General features: G+C 38.4%; 1 protein-coding gene across 1 annotated transcript in view; it reads right to left on the reverse strand.

Moving 5' to 3' along the window:
- SCFD2 (sec1 family domain containing 2) overlaps positions 1 to 21,811 on the reverse strand; it is a 189,024-nt gene that overhangs the window by 87,901 nt on the left and 79,312 nt on the right. The window contains exon 5 of the mRNA XM_021555815.2: positions 20,891 to 21,140. Coding sequence (XP_021411490.2) covers positions 20,891 to 21,140 — 250 coding nt within the window. The remainder of the gene's footprint in view (positions 1 to 20,890; positions 21,141 to 21,811) is intronic.

A 21,811-nucleotide genomic window follows, 5' to 3' on the forward strand; every position in this document is an offset into this window, starting at 1 on the left:
AAAGGCTAGTTCATTTGAAGCTGAGAAAATCCTTGCTTGTTAGATACAGAGAACCAATTTCCAATTTACGGATAAAAACCAGATAGCAACGGATGAGGTCTAGTCCAGTGAAGCTTTTAGGATGGTATGATCTCTCAGTTCTATTATTGACTAGAAAAACTTGCATTTAAATTTATCAGGGTGCCTTTGAATTCAGTTTTTAAAAGCCTTCAGCACATATAAAGAAGGTTTATATAACCAATTAAAACCAAAAAAACTGTTTTCAGTTTTAAAATTTAATTTCACATTTCATCTGAGCAGAGATTGATACAATTTATGGAGAAAAAAATAATCTATCTAAAAATGCAAACAGAGGCTAAGGTACGTAGTCTCTTAAATAAATGCGGCTGCATAAGACAATTTTCTGGGGAACAAAGGAAATCTAACAATTATGCTGAAGCAGTACTCCCTTGTAGAGCAGCATAACAAAGAGCTATTTAGAAAGAATAAAGTATAAAAAATACTACAAGGACTTTAGCAAGAACATTGCCAGCACTGTGGTATTATTTTATAGCACCCCCATGTCCTTGAAGCAATGTTTCTGAGGGGGGGATATAAACATGCCTAACTGAGACACTATAAAATTCCAAGACAGCTGGAATACTTGCCCCAAGGGACCATTGCTAACTGTTTTTTCTCTTGCTGTATTTACTGGAGGTAGGTGTTAAAAATGCACTACTTTATAGAATCATAGAATAGTTTGGGCTGGTATGGACCTTAAAGATCATCTAGTTCCATGCCCTAGCCATGGGCAGGGACACCACTACACAAGGTTACTCAGAGTCCCATCCACCCTGGCTTTGAGCACATCCAAGATGGGGTAACCACAACTTCTCAGGGCAAACTTTTCCTTATCATTTTTCCTAGTATCAAATCTAAATGGATCCTCTTCCAGTTTAAACCCATTCCCCCTCATTAAATCACTACATGCCCTTCTAAAAGTCCCTGACCAGCTCTCTTGTAGTACTAGAAGGCTGCTATTGGACCTGTCCAAAGTCTCCTCTTCTCCAGGCTGAACAGCCCTTGTTGTTGAAAGGCAAAATGTAATTTGTGTCTAGACCTTGAGTTCCACAAAGCATAAAACAGAACCTTCAGCAGCACAAGATATCTTCCTGAGACAATGCACACGGGGCTAGGGGAGATCCTCTCCATATGACTTCCCACCAGGAAGAGGAGAGAATGATGTAAGGGAGGTAGATTAGATTAAAATGAATAAAGAAGAGTATATAAAGATATAATCAATGCCCTAGAGAAAAATGCTGTGGGGATGGGGAGAAAGAAGGGAAGTGGGGATTAGCAACCATCCAACAACCTAACAGATGGGATGCATTTCTGCTGTTATGAGGAGATAAAAGCTGCAGGACAATGATAGCACCAGCTATGTGCTGAAGGGCACCAGAGGGACTGACACAACTTCTATCTCCAAGAGGAGTGCCTGCTATTTTATCTCACTAGCAATTCAACAACCAGGGTAAAGACTGAACAGAAAGAGCAGAAGGATGCCATGGTGAAAGCTATGGAATTCATGAATTTGGCTGATTAAGTGCTAATCATGGGGAACACAGTTCATGAAACAAATGGTTGTCTAGGCTGCTCAGCAGGCAGGATGACAGCAGGAGTCCTCAACCCACCCAGCACCCTCTGGCACTGCAAACCAACTCCCTTGGCCATGCTGGTATAAGCTGATAGACAAGCTGCACTGTCATCCAGATCAAGGAATTAATCAAAGTTAGAACAAACAACAACCTGCAAAAAAATGCTGCAAACTGCTATCAGTCCTTGCTTTTTTACAGGGTTACAGTTTTTCATTACTTGTCCTTAATCTAATGGCCAGAAAACCGTATCCTTTCTGTTGAATTGTCCTGCGTAAAGAAATACCTTTTTTTGCAGGTGTCTAAGAAAACCGAGCATGTGTTTTGCATTATTCTTTTAATATTTATCATAATTAATAAATCAATATGGTTATTTCATGGTGACCTTTTGCTTTCTCTATGCTGGTTTATAAACAATGGCAGTTGTTTGTGGTGTAGCATTTGTGTGGATAAACTGAACAACCTTATCTGAACAAAACACCACTTGTACTCATAAATAAGAACATATGCTATGAGGCTTCATGCATAATTTGAGGTATAGTTCTATTCAAGACTATCTTTAGAAAAAATCTACTATTTCTTATGAAGTGTAGAAGATGCCAAAATCACATAAGAAAATGAGCCATTTAGTTCCATTTCCCCTTGGCAGAGAGAAAACAGAAGCAAGACACTGCTTGTAAGGAATGCAAATTGATTGTGTGAAGGAAGTTATGAAACTAGCTAGTGGATAAGGCTGTGTTTGGAGGCACATTTTCTTCTTCCCTACTATTCCCATGCAAAAATCCAGATAACAATGACTTGTAGGCCAGTAGCACTCCCTTCTCACTTTTGTGCTAATAAGTACCTTCCTCTTTGATAAACAGAGTTTAGGAACAGAGCCAGCATTCATGGTGTGCACCTCTCTGTTTAATCACCAGCACTTGCCCTGCTCTCCATCCAACAGACAAGGTGAGGGAAAGCATGGACTCCAGGACTCAGCTTCTTTTCTTAGATAAATCTGAACTTCAGATGCTCTCACTGATGCATGGTGCCCTCCCAAGGGCCTTGTGGCTTTATGCTAAGTGTGCAGAAACCTGAGCTGAGATCCCCTCTGGGTCCATCTACAAAATATCAGAATTCCTATCTGAGCTGGGACTGCAGAGGAGCTCATGGTGACTGAAACTTGTACTGAAGAGCCTTCAGTGATAATCTTTTCAAAGTAGCTTGTGAATTGTGTTCAAAGAACCTACTCCATCAGCTGGACCTTAAAGCAGCTTGAAGAAATCACATGGACTTTACTCTCAGGGGTGAGGAGCACCAATCTAACCAGTCCTCATTCCTGGGCCAGTAGTGACAAACATCTTTGGAGGTTCTGCCAGCATCAGAAAATAACCTCAGGCACTTAATATGAACACTAATAATACCAAGGCACCTGTGCTAGAGAACAGAATAAAGTGTAAGTGAAAGCCTTTGCCGAAAGGGCCCCTTAGCAGCCCTTTCCTCAGCCACTGCTGCACCTTATATACAGCATTTGATACATTCTGGAAAAAATGTACCCAACAGAGGCAGGAGTACTGACCACAGACATAAGCCAGCATGATTATTTCCACCCTTCAACAGCAGCTCTGTTTTTACTAGCCCAGACACAAACACAGAGGCTGATACATCATACAACGGGATGTATAAATATTTTCTATCCTGTCAAGGGAATAATTTAGTACAGAACAAAACTGAAAAGCAGACAACATTTTAGCATAATAATATCAATTTCTTTCAATTTCCTTTTCGTACTTTCAAAAGAAAAAAGCCATTTTAAAAATTAAACTAAATAAAATGAAATATTTTCATACTATTATCACATTTCAGTAGCTTGTGCTTTTTCTTACTGCAAAGATGAAATTCAGCCTCACACAGAAAAAAAGGTGTCCTATCATTAAGGCAGTAAGGTTAGCACATCTGCTAAACAAAAGCAAGTAAAAGGGTTTGCATTTTCAGACCCACGACTGAAGGACTTTTTGTCAACTCTCCATTCAGTCGTTGTATTCAGATTTTGTGTTTTTGTCAACTCTCAATTCAGACTGCAATTTTCTATCTACCAATGTTTTTCCCCTTCTATGACTATTCCTTCTATGCCATTCAGTAAGGATCTGAACAGAATTTAGCCTTATTTAATGCAGAAAATATTCTGCTTCTGTAAGCTTTTTAAGAGAGAATGATGAAGATGCTTGCCTTAAAATTAAACTCCAAAATCAGGTTGGTTTTATTTTTTTCCCTATTGTACATTTTTTATCCTGAATTCCTTGGTTGTCTGGGATATTTTAAATTTTAGGGTATTTTTCTTCAATTTTTTTAAATTATAAAGCTATTTTTAAACCCACAGGATTATCCAGTTATAATGTAATGACATGAAAGGGCCTTTTGATAGTCTTTTGATTTTTCTTAATTTCATGGTTTTCTCTAAACACTAACAGAATGTTACATACTATCTTGTCTTTCTTTTCTTCTCCTTATTGTGAAACAGTAAAATGCAGTACAATTTACCTGAATTCCTAATTTTTAGGCTACTGAATTTTATAATCCAAGTATGTTTCCATGGTTCCTAATACAGGGCTTCTTAATTGTTACTATCATCTTCATCACATCTTTCCAAACATTTGCATTATACATATAATTGTCCAATCAAGATCAAGAGACTTTAAAAACTAAGATCAAAATGCTTTGATTATTTCACAAATGCATCAGTGTTTGCTTAATGATTAAACACTCATGCTCCAAAATCTTACATGGCATTTTATTGCCCACCCCAACTTCTCCTCACTCACACTGGTGTGGGCATGGGGTGGAAATGCCAAGATGTTTTCACCAGGGTTAGGTGAAAGGTAACTGTCGTGCAATAAATAGTTCAGCTTTTCTTGTGGGGTGTTTATCTCTTTTTTTGAGGAGTTGACTGGAGATAGTATTAGTACTTCAGGCTATCATTGGTTTGTACCACACCACTTTTTATGCTGTAATCTCTTCTGGTTTGGCGAGCAAACACAACAAATTATTAAGGGCATGACCTAGAGCATGCTGATGTAAGTGAAGAATTCATATTGACTTCAATGATCTCTGGGCTGATGCCTAAGTAAACTCAAAGACATAAACTCTATTTAGTTAAAAATAGCAATGCTCTTGAGACTTTCTAATGCTTTCAAGGGTGAAAACCATTCAAATCAAAAGATAAATTTTCAGCTCAGTGTTAAGGACCCTGTGGACAGCTGCCATTAGTCAGTAAACAAGCTCTTCAATAAAATTTTAATTTGTACAACCTGCATAGCAGACACCTGACTGCACGACTTGTATGCAAAACCAATGGGAAATCAGATTTGCCACAGATTTAAACAGCATCAGGAGCTTGCACAACTCCATTCAATTGCTTACAACTGCTCTTTAGGCAATGGTATGCCTCGTAAAGACGGTGAAGTCCATCTAATCACTTTATATTAGAAAGTTGCTGCAAGACAAGAAAAAAGAAAGAGTAATTAAAATTAAATTTCACTACAATTAAGAGGAACATGGAGTTCATTCATCTAGGATAAGTTAAAAGGAGATAGAAAATCTTATTAAGGGATGTCCTTGGAAAGTTACAGTCTTAAAAAAACATCCCAGAACATTTTTATATTTGCTTTCCACGTATTTAAATGCCTTTCTACATAAAGAAAAACTTATCTGTCATACCAGAGATGCCTGCATCTTATGTGAAACAAAAGCATAATTTCTTCACTTCCTAAATTCTCTAATTATGAAATATTTTCAAATTAAATAAAAATTGATCAAAAATCAAGTAGAAACTCACACAAATTTTCTGGTGAATCAAATATAGAAATAGATTCACACCTACGTCCCTAGCAATAGCAACTTATTTATTGGTGCTATATGCCAATTAAAATAAATTAGTATTATTATCTCATTTATATTTTCTATTTGTTATTTTTTAGTTCATATCAGTTATTCATACTCAATGGTTAAATCCTCTTTAAAAGGAAAAGGCAAATTTTTAATGTTAGGGAGATAAGTAAAAATAATTAAATAGTAGTTTAGGAAAATAAAAAATATAATGTTAAAGCTGAGAATATTCTGTAGATGTTTTTATTTTGGCTACATCCCGACATAGTGAGTCTAAGAGAGAGAGATATTCAGGCAGTGTCTCTAAATGCAGTAGCTCCCAAAGCAGGGTTTTCCTATGCATTAACCTTACAGCAGAAGCTGGTACCAAAACAGAACCTACCAAGGCACGAGTGTAGAATCAGTCTACCCAAAAGAAAGCTGGGAGTTGGTAATCTGGCAGACAGATTTTTCTCAGAACAACTGAAATGCAGCATACATCTTCTAAACTCAACAAAGTAGTAGAAATAGAATGAAAATCTAGGCTAATTACACACATGGAGAATTCGCTCACAGCAAATTCTTGGTCTAATGTTGCATTGCTATTTTTTTCAGAACCTTCTTGCAATGGCTCTCAAGACATTTTATACAGTGGATACTGGAATCAAATTCACCCTAGTGCAACCAGCTGTCCTCCAGTTTAACCCTTATGAAGTCCTTACAACATAAATGGTGCTTATGGGGTGTACAGTCTGTGAGACCAATTTGTTGTTAACAGTCAATACAGGACAAGGGAGCTTAGAAGGTGCAAGCAACTTTCTCCTCAGAGGTCTGCCCCTGAAAGAAAAGGCAAATTAATAACTGAGAAACTTGCATGTTTCAAAAAATGATCAGGCTTACCACTAAAGAAACAGTTAATTCAAACAGACCACTGTCAAAAGAGTCAAAAGACCAGAAACCAAAGTCACCACCAGATTAAAATCCTGCGACTGCTGTGAAAAAAGCAAATAAATGTATTTTTATGCCACTATTTACTATCCATAAAGAAATCCCTACATTAAGAAAGGGAAGTTAAAAAAGCGGGGGGTTGTGGGGAGGGAGGGGCTATTTCTCTGAGATTAACTCTGTGTCAACTCTGGGCCCTTGAAAGACTGCCAGCTGTCCGGGCGTACATATTTTACCACTGAAGTATGCTTTTGTTTCAGGGCGGTTGAGACCCCCAAAATGATGTAATCCCCAGCGGAAGACTGACAAGCTTTGAGATATTCCAAAACACAGATGACAGACGAAATAGCAAGTAATCAGTGCAACTATATGGGATATTATCTTGTGAGAATCCAACAACACAAACCTAATGCACAGATAACAGCGTTGCTTTGAGCAAACCTGGAGCAGAGCATCACAAAGATTTCTGCAAAGAAGAAATCATTCAAGGAGGACAATTATCTACATGGGTGGAAGGAAGAAAGACAGAGGGGAACATATGCCTTTCATAATTAGGGGCCTGATCATACTGTAGCCGAAAGGGATTTTTTACATTTTAAATTTGATTACATTTCAGAACGAAGCACACTAATTGGTATTTGTGCAGTCTGTTTGAAGAGAACTTCATCTACTTAGGGAGGGGGAAAAAATAACAAAAACCAGTGACCTTCCTCCCATCTATGTTTAATATCTAGTTCTTTTGCCTGAAGTATTCATGGTTTCCCTTCAATTACTGAAGCTATCTCTGGGAATAAGTGCTTTATGACTCATTGCAGTTTATCTCCAGAAAACCAGGAAAGAGATACTAGCAAAATATACTAGAATCAAATAGATATTAAATCCAACAATCACAACTGCTACAAGGAAAAACAAATCAAACCAGTCCATCCATCACTATAAATAAGAGACTGGAAGAAATTATTTGCACAGGCAACACCCAAGATGGCACCTTAAACTCAGGGCCATCGAGAGAGTTAATTAAAGAAGGGATATGTGCATTGAAAAATGCAGAATGCCCCACTCACTACAAAATCAAAGGCATGATGCATTTCCCAGTTCCTGTCTATCTGCCAGAAACACTGTGTTGAGGGAGAAAATGGTAAATTGGCATGACAAATAAAAGCAAAAGTAACAAATAATGTCTCATAAAACTTGTAAATAAGTATATATTACCACATATATATAGTATTCTTTCTCAAATACATGCCAGACAAATGCATATTTCCTGTCTAAGCCAAAGAACTGAAAAGTAACCATCATAAACATAACTTAGGGGCCATGAACTCAAAGTAAAATATCCAGACCATTGGACAATGACAGTGTTGGTAAAAGGAGATGCATTTCCTAAATATAAGATAAACTTCCAATATAAGAGTATTTCTGAAGAAAAATGGTTTTACAGAATGTAAAGGCAAGAAAAAGGCAAAAACGAATAATTATGAACAGAAACAAAGCAACACCCAAACTTTGCAACCTGACCTTTGTTGATGAAAGGCAGACTGTGCACTCACTGCCACCATTCTGCTGGGCAGGGATGCCTGCTCCGTAAGTACAAAACCAGCTTGGTGAAGAATGGTTCCCACAGCTCTTCCTTGGAAATGGAGGGACAGGTACTTCCTAATGCTGGTTCAAGACACCTAACTAAACAAAATGAGTCATACCCTCAAAAAGGCCTTTCTGTGTGCTGTATAAAGGCAGACAGACAAACAGACAGACAGACAATGTTCCTATTTTAAACCTGCCTTGAAGTAAGGTGACAGGAACAAACCCAATATTCTTCACTTTCATTCCTGGTCAATACAAGTAAATGTTTTGGGGTCCCAGTGTAGGATGGAGTTAACATAGAGAGTTTTAGAAAGCTATAAAAAAATAAGCATGTCTTTGTTTAATTTTATTTTTTTTTCCTTTTTTAAAAAAAAAATCATAACCAGTTGTGGATGGAACTGTCCTAAATAGCTTATTCTGGAGAACATGAGTGGGATAGTAAGAACATGGCATTTTCACCTGGTCAATGAAGTCTCCTCACAATAAATGTCTGACCTGAAATTAGGAATAACAAAGACAAAGACGATACTTCACCTACATGAACGCAGCAAGGGTACAAGACAGCCTGCAGGTGGGAGTCTGGGGAAACCAATGCCAAACTTTAGGAGAAGGTAAATGTGGAAATGGTTAAAATCAGAAGGTTTTGGGCAAGTTGCAAAAGGCAGGCCTGAGACAGCAGAACTGTGATTAGAGCTAAGCAGTAGCCATAAAAGTTGTAAGCAGAAAAATTATACAAGAAGTAGAAAGTAAGGACAAATAGAACAATGTGAGTGTATTAACGCTTGGCTAGAGTAAGTCCCTAAGTTACAGAAAAGCATATTTAGCAAGATATTAGGAAGTTCTAAGCTTAATCATGGAGCTCTATACATTGTATCTTATGGCTTGCAAGCAAGTATTGTATTCAAAAGAAGCAAGCATTGTTTAAACCAAAGGTATGTGTGTGTATAGTGGTTGGATAGAACTACTGGCAATATGCTTTTGCTTTGTGTGATTGGTCAAAGAACTTTTAAAGTAAGTTGTAACATTAAGTCTTGGTTTGCTGCCTGGGATGTGAGCTGCTGGCATCTTCCCATTGTCACAACCATGTAATGAGACTGATGCTAGAAAACAGACAGCTCGAGACGCGTTCCTCGGCAGTCCTGTCCTGTTCATGATTTGTACATAGTCCCCTGGCTCGCAATAGTAAACAAAAAAGCAAGTGTAACAAGGAGCTAAGGGCTGGATACATGTGGGTGATGGAGACAGAGACAGCTGGCTGGAAATGGGGGCAGATGAAAAAACAGATGGACAGGGAAGCATATGAGATGGATGGCAGAGGAAAAGAGTTGTGGCATGAAGCCACAGAAGAAGCTAAAGAAATATAGCAGAAAATCACAAATTGAATTAATTCTTCATAAACCTCAGGACTCTGTGGCTGTCAAATACCTGCAAAGCCTAGGTGGTATATTTACCTGCTGGTAAACATTTGGTCCATTTGGAAGACAAAGAAAACAACCTGCTATTGCATTGATTACTTCACTAGTTCAAGCAGCAGACAGCTATGATGTGCAGACAAATTATTTGAACTTGCAGTAAAATAAGTATCATTCTCTACAGCCAAAATGTTGTTTCAGCTTTTGAGAATTTTGTTTGCTTACTTCAGAAATTATGTGGAAAGCATCAAAGGAACAATGGTGAGTTCATGAAGGCAAGTGCTCAAAAGTTAACAAATGCCAGAAGTACAGCCCCTCAGCATGAACAACATTAAGATGCAGAAGCAATCAATTAGCCCCTATTACTTCTTCTGCATAGGATTTCTTCTTAGTGCACAGGACTGTCAGGAATGTGGGCAGAGTATGAAGAAGATGACAGAAAGGTGCAAAAGAAGAAGAAACTGAGGAGTTTGTTTCACTTCCTCTGACTCCCAGGTCTCACTTGCTGTTAGGTAAGGCTATTGGAGGTATGGCTTTTTCCAAATTTTTGTTAGGCTTTTTTCTTTTGCACCTCCAGTCTAATAAAGATAACATATCTCCTTTAAGATAACACAAGAATGCTTCTGCCATTTCTATATATTCTCCAACTGTTCAACATTTTAAGAGAAGAAAGACAGAATTCTCCCTGGGATCCTGGCATATCTCTGGGAAGCTTTCTGGTACAGGCATGCTGAGATTCAGTAACAGCCTGGGAAAGAAGATGTCATCTAGGAAGCACAGCTTGGTGAATTAGCAGCACCAGCTCTCTGTGGCTATAAGCAGACCCCAAAGATTGTGTTATAACTCATTCTACCTCTCTCTCTCTCTGCTATTTTTTTAAGGTCTTGGTGGCTACATCAATACACATGGTGTACATAGATCTATAGAACAAATATACATAGGCAGTACCAAAAACAAAAGCCTTAAGGAGATTTGAATCAACAAGGAACATTCAGACATTATATCCACACATTCCACACTTTAACACAAACCCAGGCAAGTCAAATTCCTTATTTGTATTGTTTTTCCCCAGTTAAATTTGTCTAATTGGTTGTGACTGGCTGTTGCCACCTCTCATCAGGCAACGACTTTCAGAATGTTTATTTTAATGAACAAAGTGGGAAAGTAAGAGGGAATGAGACATCTGGTACTAAACTAGCCTTAGTGATGCATTTGGCTTTTTAAAATTGTGTACGACACAAACATCATTCTGTTATTTACACCAAACTCTCCATTAAAAAAGCCTCCTCAGTCCAATTTGACAAACATTACTTTCCTTGCCTGACAAAATGATGTCTGTGAAAGGGGAGGAATGAAAGAAATCCTTAGGCTATGATCTCTGAGCTTTCCTGTCTTGACAGACCACAGTCCCAGTGTCTGCAAACGAGAGCAGAAGGGTCACAGCAAAATGTAACTTGACCTCAACTTTAACCACAAGAGGTGACATTTACTCAACTATAAAATTTAAAACTAAACAAGAACAAATAGGGAGAAAGGACTATAAGAGTGCCTTCCCCATGCTGATTTAAAATTCAAGACTGTGAAAGATCTGCTTGTTAGTTCTTTCTTAGTAGAGCATGAGTACACATGAAGAGATTCGTGAGAAAGTACTGATTTAATAAGGTAGAGTTTTTGAATTTCTGTAACACAGGACAATACTTGAAGATTATTGAAAATGCAAATGGTAGTTGCACTACAATATTTCTAAAAAAGGTGTTTAATTTTTATTTTTATTTTAATTTTTATGTGGAAAAAAGTTTCATTAGACAAGGTTAACAATGAAAATATTTAATCCTGCTTATCCCCTTAAGTCAGAATTGATCCATAGACAGCACCAAAACAGTTTGATCCACCCCTTAAACTTCACCTTAAGATGTTGCAAACACAAGGAGAAATATATGTTTTCACACCAATTTATATAAAAGCAGAACCTAACACTTAAAATATTGTGTATATGTGAAAGTATGTAAGAAAGTAAATAATCTTGACTAAAATGAGCAGTTGAACAGATGTCCAGAGCCAAAATCCACAAGTCTTCAAAATCTTGAGATGAAGAGAGGAAAGTCAGGATATGCTGAGTGAACTGCATGGGCAAGTGATGCATGTTTCAGCCACAATTCTCGGAGCTATTTATTAAATTCTAGAAATTCTTTTAAATGTGATTTTTCTAGTCCTGGTTCTTCTGTTGCGATGGTAAGATGACCAACACAACAACAGTGTTGCAAGATAAAAGATTGCTTGGTTATTGCCCATTATTCAAAAAGATTTCTTTGGTTTAACACTGTGGTATGGCAGAACTCCATTTATGCATGGGCTTGACTCCTTCTTGAAATACTGGATTTCCACATATTGCACTATCATTACAATATATGGAGATGGTTGGAGATTGTTAACATGACATATATAGGCTGTCCAAAATTCAAAGAACAGCATTCACCTCTGATAAAATCTCATGGTTTCAAGAGAATTACCACCACCACTGAGCTAAATAAAATAACTAGAAATATCTAAAGATGGCAATTATTCCTCCTTGCCTCTGCAGAAGCAATGCTGTCTGTCCTTGGGCCATCAGATCCAGCACACATCATGCATTTAAAATAGCAAATTGACAAGAATTAGAATGGAATACTTAGAAATTCTTACAAGAAAGCACTCAAATGAATCAAGGGAAAATTTGCAGTCTACAGCAAATACTTTAACATTTGTGTCTGTATACCAAAGAAAAACAACCCTAAAACAATCTCACTAGTTTTCTGTCATATGGGTGATGACTAACAAATCTTTCTTTTTGTTTTGACAGTTATTTAATACTTCACAATTTTTGGTTTCCTAGGCTGGGTGTGCTCTCCAAAACAGCAAGATTTACTCATCATTTTACAACATGATGTCCAAACTGGAAGTTTGACAAGGAAGTGACTTGTATGAAAAGAAGAAAAAAATTATTTAACCATGCCAAATACATACGGAAGTACCTTTTAAAAAGGTGCCTAATTCTAAAGATGCTTCAGTTTTCATTTTATGCTTGAAGCAAAGACATATATGATACTAGAAGCATCTTCTACATGCTATTGAAATTGCATGATGAAAAAGAATATAAATCATTAATGAAAATTGCAGGGTATCAGTTTCCTGTTGCAGCTGGCTGTCTGCTAAGTTGGCAGCAAGACACTGGCCTGTGGAGCTGCAGGCATATGTCTCATGTTAAAAAAAGAAAAAAAAGACTTCATGTTATAAACACATCAATGAAAATTACTATCCAGTTTGAAACCAACTGAGAGCAGGTGTTGAAGACAAAATAAACAGACAACATATAAAAAGGTTAAAAAAAAATCCCCAACGCCACTGGCCTTCCATTGGGATTGTCTCTTACCATAGATTTTAATGTACATCATGAAATCCAAACAAAATATACCTGCATGTGTAGAAAGCAACCAGATTTTCTCATGTTTAGGACCATTGCTCTTTAACAGTAATATTTAAGTTATGCCTGAAGTTTTTAAAACCTATAAAAAATATGCCTATGCAAATGTAGATATAAATTAATCTAGAAAACGACTGCAATTTGTCTTTCAAACAATTCACTAGAAACCCTTCATACTTCCCAGTTGAAAAATAGGCCAGGAATCCTCCCAAACAAAGGCCTGCAATTGATTTGGCTCAATTGATTTGGCTCACTCATCTTCCAGTTGCAATCCACAGATTTTGAACAGAAATGAGAAAACCCTTTAGGAAGGTCACAGCAGAAAGGTACTGTGGTCTTGGAGAGCTCAAGAATCCTAAGGTGAGCTGATGAAATGTAGGCTACGTGCATCAGCTGAAGCAGAGCAGGTCATTGCTTCAGTGCATACCCAATTTCTCCTTGTTTTTGCAGAGATCACAAAAATCCCCATGAATCCTTCTGAGTGTTGTGTAAATCAGATAAATCTCTTGGGACATGTGAAGTGACCTTGTTTTGCTCAATGTCAGCATGAAGCAAAGGACTGGGGTGTTGCAGCAGTGGCAGCATCTCAGGGTTCATTAATTGTGCCTGTTCCCCAGGCACCCCTCAGCTGGCCAGGGAGCAGCTTTGCTGTGGCTCTCCAGTGCTCCTGGCAGGGTGAAGGTCTGATCCACCACCACGTGCGACTGCTGGACCACGAGTGCCTTCCCCTGGCTCATGTCCAAAACACACAGAGAAACAGAGATACCAGGAGGTCATTTTACACACAGAGAGGGGTATTTTAGATGTCTATAAAATCAGCTGGGGCAACAGGAAAAAAAGCTTCCTGAACATCCAACTTTCATTTCAGAATTGGGAAGAAAATGATCTGGATTTTCTCTAGCTGCAGTATTAATGCCTGCATGGTTGCCTGATGTTTGCACAGCCACAGCACACCACCATTTGCAGCTTCTCTCTCTATCACAGCAGATATGTATAGATAGCTCTACACAGATCATACTATGTGACATTTCTGGCATTTGTCTTCACTACGGAGCTGCAGGACTTGCAGGAAACTGAACAAAGATTACCCAAACAATGCAGCCTACTATCATGCACACAAACTAACCTCATGGAAAGAGATCTTCCCATTTCAAACCAGAGAGAAAAGCTGTCCCACTAACATTAGGCATGAGGATGGCTCTTTACATATTCAAGGACTAGGACTAGAAGAAGCTAATCAGTATTTCTGAGAGAAGCCTATTTGGACCTTCAAAATATTTAGCTATTTGATGTATTAAGGTATTCTCTCACCCTCTGTAACCCCTGTGAAATTTTAACATGAGCCATTTAGCTTATTGTGCTGGTTTGGACCAAGATACAGTTATTTTTCATCATAATATTTGGTATGAGTCTGGTTTGGATTTCTGCTGAAAATATGATTGATAAGAGATGGATATTTTAAGAGATGGATAGTTTAGTTACTGATGAGCAATGCTTACACAGAGTTCAAGGCCTTTTCTGCTCCTCACCTCACCCCAGCAGTCTTGGGATGCACAAGGAGCTTGAAAGGGGGGGAACGCAGCCAGGACAGCTGACCCCAACTGACCAAAGGGATATTTTAGATCATACGGAGTCATGCTCAGCATATAGAGTTGGGGGAAAAAGAAGGAAGGGAGGGCTGAGACATTTGGAAGGATAGCATTTTTCTTCCCAAGTCATTGCTACAGATAATGGACCCTGTTTTTCTGGGGATGGCTGCCCATGGGAAGTGGTGAATGAATTTCTTGCTTTGCTTTGCTTGTGCACACAGCTTTTGTTTTGCCTATTAAACTGTCTTTATGTCAACCCACAGGTTTTCTCCCTTTTACTCTTCTGATTCTCTTCCCCATCCCATGGGGGAGGAGTGAATGAGCAGAGGCTGCATGGGGCTGACAGGGGTTAAACCACAACACTTAGAATCTTTTGTTTTGGTAGGCAACAGATGCCTATTTACTAAATCTACTGGCACCAATTTCCACACACATGGATCAATTTTTAAATCTGAGTCCTCTACCCAGACGTGCAGGAACACCCCAGAAGGATCCAGCATTGATTACACATGGCTCTTGTTTTTTTGTGCAGATATTGCAAATACAGAGCTCCTGAAGTGTGAATGGGCAAAATGGAAATTCTTGAGAAGACTTGCAGACAGCACAGCTCATTAAGACTTCTCTAAACATTCAAAACAAAGAACTTTTAATTTATTGAATTATGTAATCTTTGCAAACTCAGAAAGGACAATATTAATTTTTTGTTCCTGTATTTCCCTAAATGATAGCAAGTAACAACTTGGTTGCAGATGTTTTAATTTTATTTTGAATAAATACAACCACTTATAGTTCCCAACATAAATATCTACGCTACACAGAAACACCAGATCAACCCTTTCTCTAATTTGTCTATTTGTTGCCATAATATGCTTCATTTTTTTACAAGTCACAACTATTTTTTTCCATCATTTCTGCTGGAAAACTCACAGATTACTTGGAAATAAGGTAGTATGCAAAGAAGGGGGTGGGTTAGACTTACAATGGACTAGTGCAAACTTTATTATCTTTACAGGAAACACTTGTTTTCTGTAAAAGCATGGAAATTTTAAAACCACGCAGAATTCACTCTTGGATTTTATGTTTTAAACAGTGGTTTATTTTTCTGTATGAATAAAAAAATCACCACCAGATACCTGAGCTATAGGTCTACTGTGAAGCTGGGAATACTCTCTCCTACACAAAACAAGTGGCACATTTAGTCTAAAGGGGATACAGTACAACTTCAGCCAATTTCATACCTACCTACCCACCCATAATATAGCCAGGTTGGGGAAATTGTTGCTCCAAACCAGCAGTTAAGTAAAGACCACAACCAAATAAAAGTGTGTACGTCTGTCCTTTGAGAGAACTGGCTTTCCCTGTCTAGGAATGCAAACATTTATTGCAAAATCAGGAGTGACTTTAGGATTAATGATACTTAGGCCACACTGGCATTAGCATGTAACTTCATTAATATGACACATCTTCCCCAAAAATCATGTGCTGAGGACAAGCAGAATCAGTTGAGAAGTGCCTAATCCAATATGGCAATGCCTGCACTCCACAGAATCTTGGAATCATAGAATCACAGAGTGATTTGACTTGGAAGAGACCCTCTAGTTCCAACCCTTCTGCCATGGGCAAGGAATCCCCCCCTGGCCCACCATCTTTATTCTGTTCTTTCAAATTTAACCCAAATCTATGAGAAAAGAGGAAGAAATAGCATCCAACCTCTCCTCTCACAACCAAAGATTCAGATCCATTTCCAGACAAATAAGAGACTTATGATTCCCAATCCCTAGACTTTTACACAGGTCAAAAAGGGTACAGTATAGGCTTCAGACAGCTTGTATTTCCTTTATGCAAGACTCTAGACACTAAAGAACTCTGCATTTCCACTTTGGTCTTTACTTAAAGAGTCCTCAGTTTGCTTTTCCCCCCTGCATTATATAACATACAGAGTTTAGAAAAAGCAAGAGAAAGGTCCAGAAATCCACTTTGTGATTAAAAATTCCTGTCACAAAAAAAGTTCCTGGCACAAAAGAGGAATTTTATTCCTATTACACCTGTGCTCAAGAGGATATAATTGATACAGCCCTACCAGGTGAGTTACTGCACATGGGCAGCACAGCCAGCTGCCTGTGCTGTGGCTGGGCTGGGGTCTCAGAGCACACCATGGAAGGCAGATCTGCTCTACACAGATCCCACAGAGACTTGCAGAAGAAAAAGAGAATGGCACAGCTGAAAAAATAGACTTTTATTGTTTTGTGGCTCTATTAGCATTACTTTTGCAGATGTTTGCATTTGCACACAGCCCTTCATAGACATTTAGAAAACTAGATGAACAGATAAGATGATAAAATAAATATGCTATTTTGCAGCGTTGGTTTTGTTTTTTTTTCAAACAGCTGCCAAAAAGCCCCACCCTAAGGCTCCTAAACCTAGAATTCTGGGAAAAGCATCATTTTCCATTATGCTCTGGTCTATTCTTTTTCCCCTCCAATTTGTAACATTCTGCTGGAATCAGTGATGAAGAACATATGTTTGAGATAAATTACACCCAGGAGAAATCATGGAACTGTTACATTTAGTTTTATTACCCAAGGCATTAGGATACTCTAGCACTACAGTTATTATTTAACAGTTCCATCAAACAAGACACTGCTAATGTACTTTTATATTACTATGCATGCAAAAATTAGTATTGTATTTCTTCAAATTCAATGTGTGATTAATGCACTTCATTTTCATTTTACTTCACAGTTCCAGGATGTTTTTTAGTGCTTCAATGAAACAAGGTGTTACATAAATGAAGAATTCTATTGTACAAATATTTGGGAAAACATATGTTCAGGCAATAGTAAGGTTGAGTATCCTAACACTCAACAGCCAGGAAATTGGAAGGGCTTGTGCTTTTTACACAATAAAAGCCTGTGCAAGTGCTGCATCTTTAACATATTCTGCAGAGGGCTGTAACCTAGAGCACCTTAGGGAAACCTAGTGTGCCCAACGGGACAGACAGGCCCTGTCTCTGACAATTCCTTTCTTTGCACTGCTGGAAATACTAGTCCAGTTTCACTAGGTAACACCAAATAGCACAAATATGCCCTGTGCACCTGTGGGCTGCCTCTTTTGGGGGAGATTTGCACTAGCTCTGTGAGATAGTCACATAACTGGAGATTTCCTATAGGCATACACTCATACAAGCATCAATAAGTTTTCGTTTAACAAATATAACAGGAATAAAAGATAACCCATACAAACCTGACTAATGCTTTGGCTGATAATTTGATCTCAAAAGACAAGTCTTCTTTTAAAAGGTTTTGCATTGAATTTCTCAAGTGACTCTATGGGAACAACAAATAAAACCAAGAAAAACGTGTACTTGTCAAGACTGCACAACTTTCATGCTTTGCAGAAAAGAAGAAAGCAAATGACTGAGGCAGCAGTTAAGAGCCACAGTTAATTTAAATTTCAATTTAAATCAACCACAGAGCCTTAGTACAGTGTTGGGCCCAAGCTAAAACATCAGGCACCAGGTGTATCAGGAAGCAGAGCATAAAGTCCCCTCTGTTCAAAGACATGTAATCACTAATACCTCAAAATGTAATTTAATGACTTTCTGCTTCAAATACCAAAATTATTCACAAAGCTGAGAGCACAAATCCACTTCATCAACTGCAAACTGGGAGCCAGAGAAAGTTACTTGCTAAATATCCTAAGAGTCTCACTTACTTTATTAGTGCTTTCTCATGTGAAGAATAACTGAAGCTATATTGTTCTAGTTCTCTGTGGTGTTCAGTCCACACAGTGAATGCAGCCATGGCTCATAGAAAATACACTATATAATCATGAAATTGAGGACTGTGTTACAATGTATACAGGAGTCAAATGATGGTAACATGGGAAAATTATTTACTGGCATTTCTCAATTTTGAAGTGCTTGGATTTGCAACCTATATATTATTACTTCTGTGTGCCTTTTTTTACAGGCAACAGTAAATTTTCCTATCTCTTGCTATAACTCAAGCTGTCCAATCATGGATTTCCAACAGGGTTTGAAACGTCATCCTAGAGGTGAGGAATGAGCCAGCAGGCAGTGTCTCTCAAATCCATCAAATCCATCCAATAATTGGCACAGTTTTCTCACCTGATCCATCCCTTAACATTGTTCCTATTATTTACCTTGATGGACAGGTGAAAATAAAAGACCGTGAGCATTTTACTTTGTTCTGATCATGAATGAATAAGCATTATTGAAATTTATTTTAGTCCAATTAAATTTTGTGGCCCCTTAAGAACAAAAAAAAGGTTTTCTTGTTTCTGACTTAAAAGTAAAATGAGGGCAAGAACGCTGTAGGTCTGGAACAAGATCTGTCCAGACTCGTGGCTGTTGCTAACTTGCAGACCTGTGCTGACTTTGTGAAAATATGCCAACCTGCATCTGTTAAAAGGAATAGTCAGTTTGTAGTTCATAGATGTTCTGCTGGTAGCAGAATATGTATTGGCACTATATCTATGACAGTACAAAAAGGAGAAACTGTCACTGCTCTCTATTCCCTGACTTTCAGCCCTACTACAAAGAGAGTTTTGCTGTGCCTTTGAAGGAAAGCTTGTGGATGGTCCTTCAGTTCTGCCTTGCTTTGCCTCTCAAGTAGCAGACAAGCTCCCTGAGGTTCAGAGGGCAGCAGGCTGTAGAACAGGCCTGGCAAAACAGAGATCAAGGAGGAGTAGGTCTAAGGCTGGCCAAGCTTTATGTCTTCCCAATTCAACTGTACTGCAAATACAGCAAATTGCAAATTCAGCAAATTCCACTAGCACTGAAAGCAAATGGTTGGATAAATAAAGGCTTGAAAACTACCTATGGAGTATTCCTAGAAATTTCATGTGATACTTTGCTGTCAACATGATGTTTATTTCTGGTTATGACAATAGATGTTATTTTCCTTTGCCCTCTCCCATGGATAACTCAAAATAAATAAGATGTAAAACCAAAAAATGCTGAAGAACTAAAAAAGTATCAAGGAATAAGTACACAAAAAAGTATGTGATACTGTCACCTACTTGTGCAGATTGCACAGACTAAAACATCGATATGTAAGGATGTAAAGACTCAGCTTTGTGTTATGCAATTAATTTCATCACATAATAATGATGGGCTTGGTCTAAAACTACTTGTACTGGGTTTCTCTTCAGCTTTTCTTTGGTACATGGCTGAAGTTTTAGACACTTAAAATCTTCACGTACTTACATGAAGCACAATGAAGACAAGCTGACAAAACTGTGATTTAAAACGTCTTCGATTATCGGAGAAATGGAAAAATACGAAAACAGAGATTTAGAAATTACTGCATCGCATTCACTAGAAGAACCACTGAAGTTGTGAGGGAAGCACCATTTGGTGGACAAGATATGCAGTACCTACTGAAAAACAGGAATGCAAAAGCCTACAAGAAGCCTGGAACACTGTGGGCACTGTGGCCAGGAGGATTAAAATAACACCACAGTACAAATATGACTGAGTGACGCCATTCCCACCCTAAATCTTTTAACTACTACAGTATTTTACATACAAAGCAACAGCAGACCAGTGAGAACACACCTGTATTTTGAATTAGAAGTGTCCATAGGGAATAGTACCAGAATAACCAACGGCAGTATTATTCCACTTCCCTTGAGACTCCCCACTTAGGCCAATTCTTGGCAAATGCTTTCAGTTGTAAGCTCCTCTCAACATCTTGATTTATGTTCATATGCTCCCCAGCTCAAAGATGACCTGGTCAATGACCTACTCAGTATTACTAAATACTGAGAAAACTGATAAAGTGAGATCACTTCTGCCATGCTAAGCCACCCCTGAGCCACAGCTCATTCATTTAAAATTAAGTTTTTAACAATTATTTTTTTCTAAAATGTGATACCAGCAACAAGAGGTTAGGGCCTTCCTATTCTGTGAGTGCTCACCTAAAAAAAAGGCTTAGCATGGTATTTTTAAAGGCTAATGTTCATGTTGTTTCAGCAAAAAGCTCAGTGTTGGTTTTAGACACATTTCTTCTTTAATGCCAGACAAGCCAGCTCCTCATATTCACAAAGCAACTGTGGTTCACTGAACATGTTTCCAGGATTAATTCTGACTTCCCAGGGTCAACTTTACACCAATCAATGAAAGAAATTGTGGAAAAGATTACCTTATGAAAACACACAAACTTAGCAAACTTTTAACAAAAAGAACAACTTGTAGAGCTTTCATCAGACTCAGCACTCTTCAAGGACAGCCTGTCAGCATTTGGCATACATGAACACAGGAGATGGAACAAATCTACAGGAAATCCTTGTGCTTACTCATGTACTCTCAGCACCACAGACAAGTCAAGCCATTTTTATACACTTCTCCCAGTTCACACGTTCCCAGACATCCAATTTCTCACCACACAAGCAGAACCTTACCTGTAATATTCTGCAAGAGAGGAGATAGCTCTGGCTCATCACAAATTGCCTTGACAAGGGCCCTTTTCACCTCTTCTTCAGCTGTGTCAAGCTCTTTTCCACATTTGATTTCTCCAACCACAGAATATATGTATACCAGCAAAACAAGGAAGTCCTCACAGGCGTAATCATCTTTTGTCCTTTCGTTGTAAGACTTGATCATTGGCAATAACTGGTTCAAAACACTGGGCATTTCTGACTCACCAATAGTCTGGAAAACAGAAGGAAGGTTGTGTCACATTGCCTCCATAATGCTTGTAAGTTGGACCAGAGATACTCCTGTGGCACATCATTCAATATTCACATTCTCAGTAGTCAGTAGATGGTCATGTGATTTATTAGCTGCTCAGGCAGCAAATTTATTAATTGTCTACAGTTTTTTTCTTAGGGAAGCAGCATGTTAGCACTTGAAAAGCCTTATGATTAGATCTTCTCCAAGTACCAGTATGATGAGAGCATCCATCCCTTGGTATGGGTAGAAATGGTACAAAGCACAAGGTCAAACACTTCTTCTAAATTTTAGGCTTCATCCTCAGGTCTGATTTTGTACATGAGCAAGGGTTTCAAAGCCCAGATTCCATTGACTTGCTGAGATCCACATCATGCAGGGCCAGCATTTAGATCCATTGTGCAGGTCTCTGCCACTCAGAACAGGCCAGTGATTAATTGTACCATCAAACTGCCACCCTCACTGCCCACAAACACCTGTGGATGAAACTTCTACAAGCTAATTTTCTGCTTTGGCTTAGGTGGGAACTCAGCAGCAGGATCAGGTGAGAGGTGGGAACACAGCAAGGCAAACAGGAGGAACACTGCTCTTGTAGGGGGAGGGAGGTGTGGGAGGAAAGAAGAACAGTCTTCCTCGCCTGGTGGTATCAATTG

The sequence above is a fragment of the Lonchura striata genome, chromosome 4 (assembly GCF_046129695.1).
Source record: "Lonchura striata isolate bLonStr1 chromosome 4, bLonStr1.mat, whole genome shotgun sequence".
Classification (NCBI taxonomy): Eukaryota; Metazoa; Chordata; class Aves; order Passeriformes; family Estrildidae; genus Lonchura; species Lonchura striata.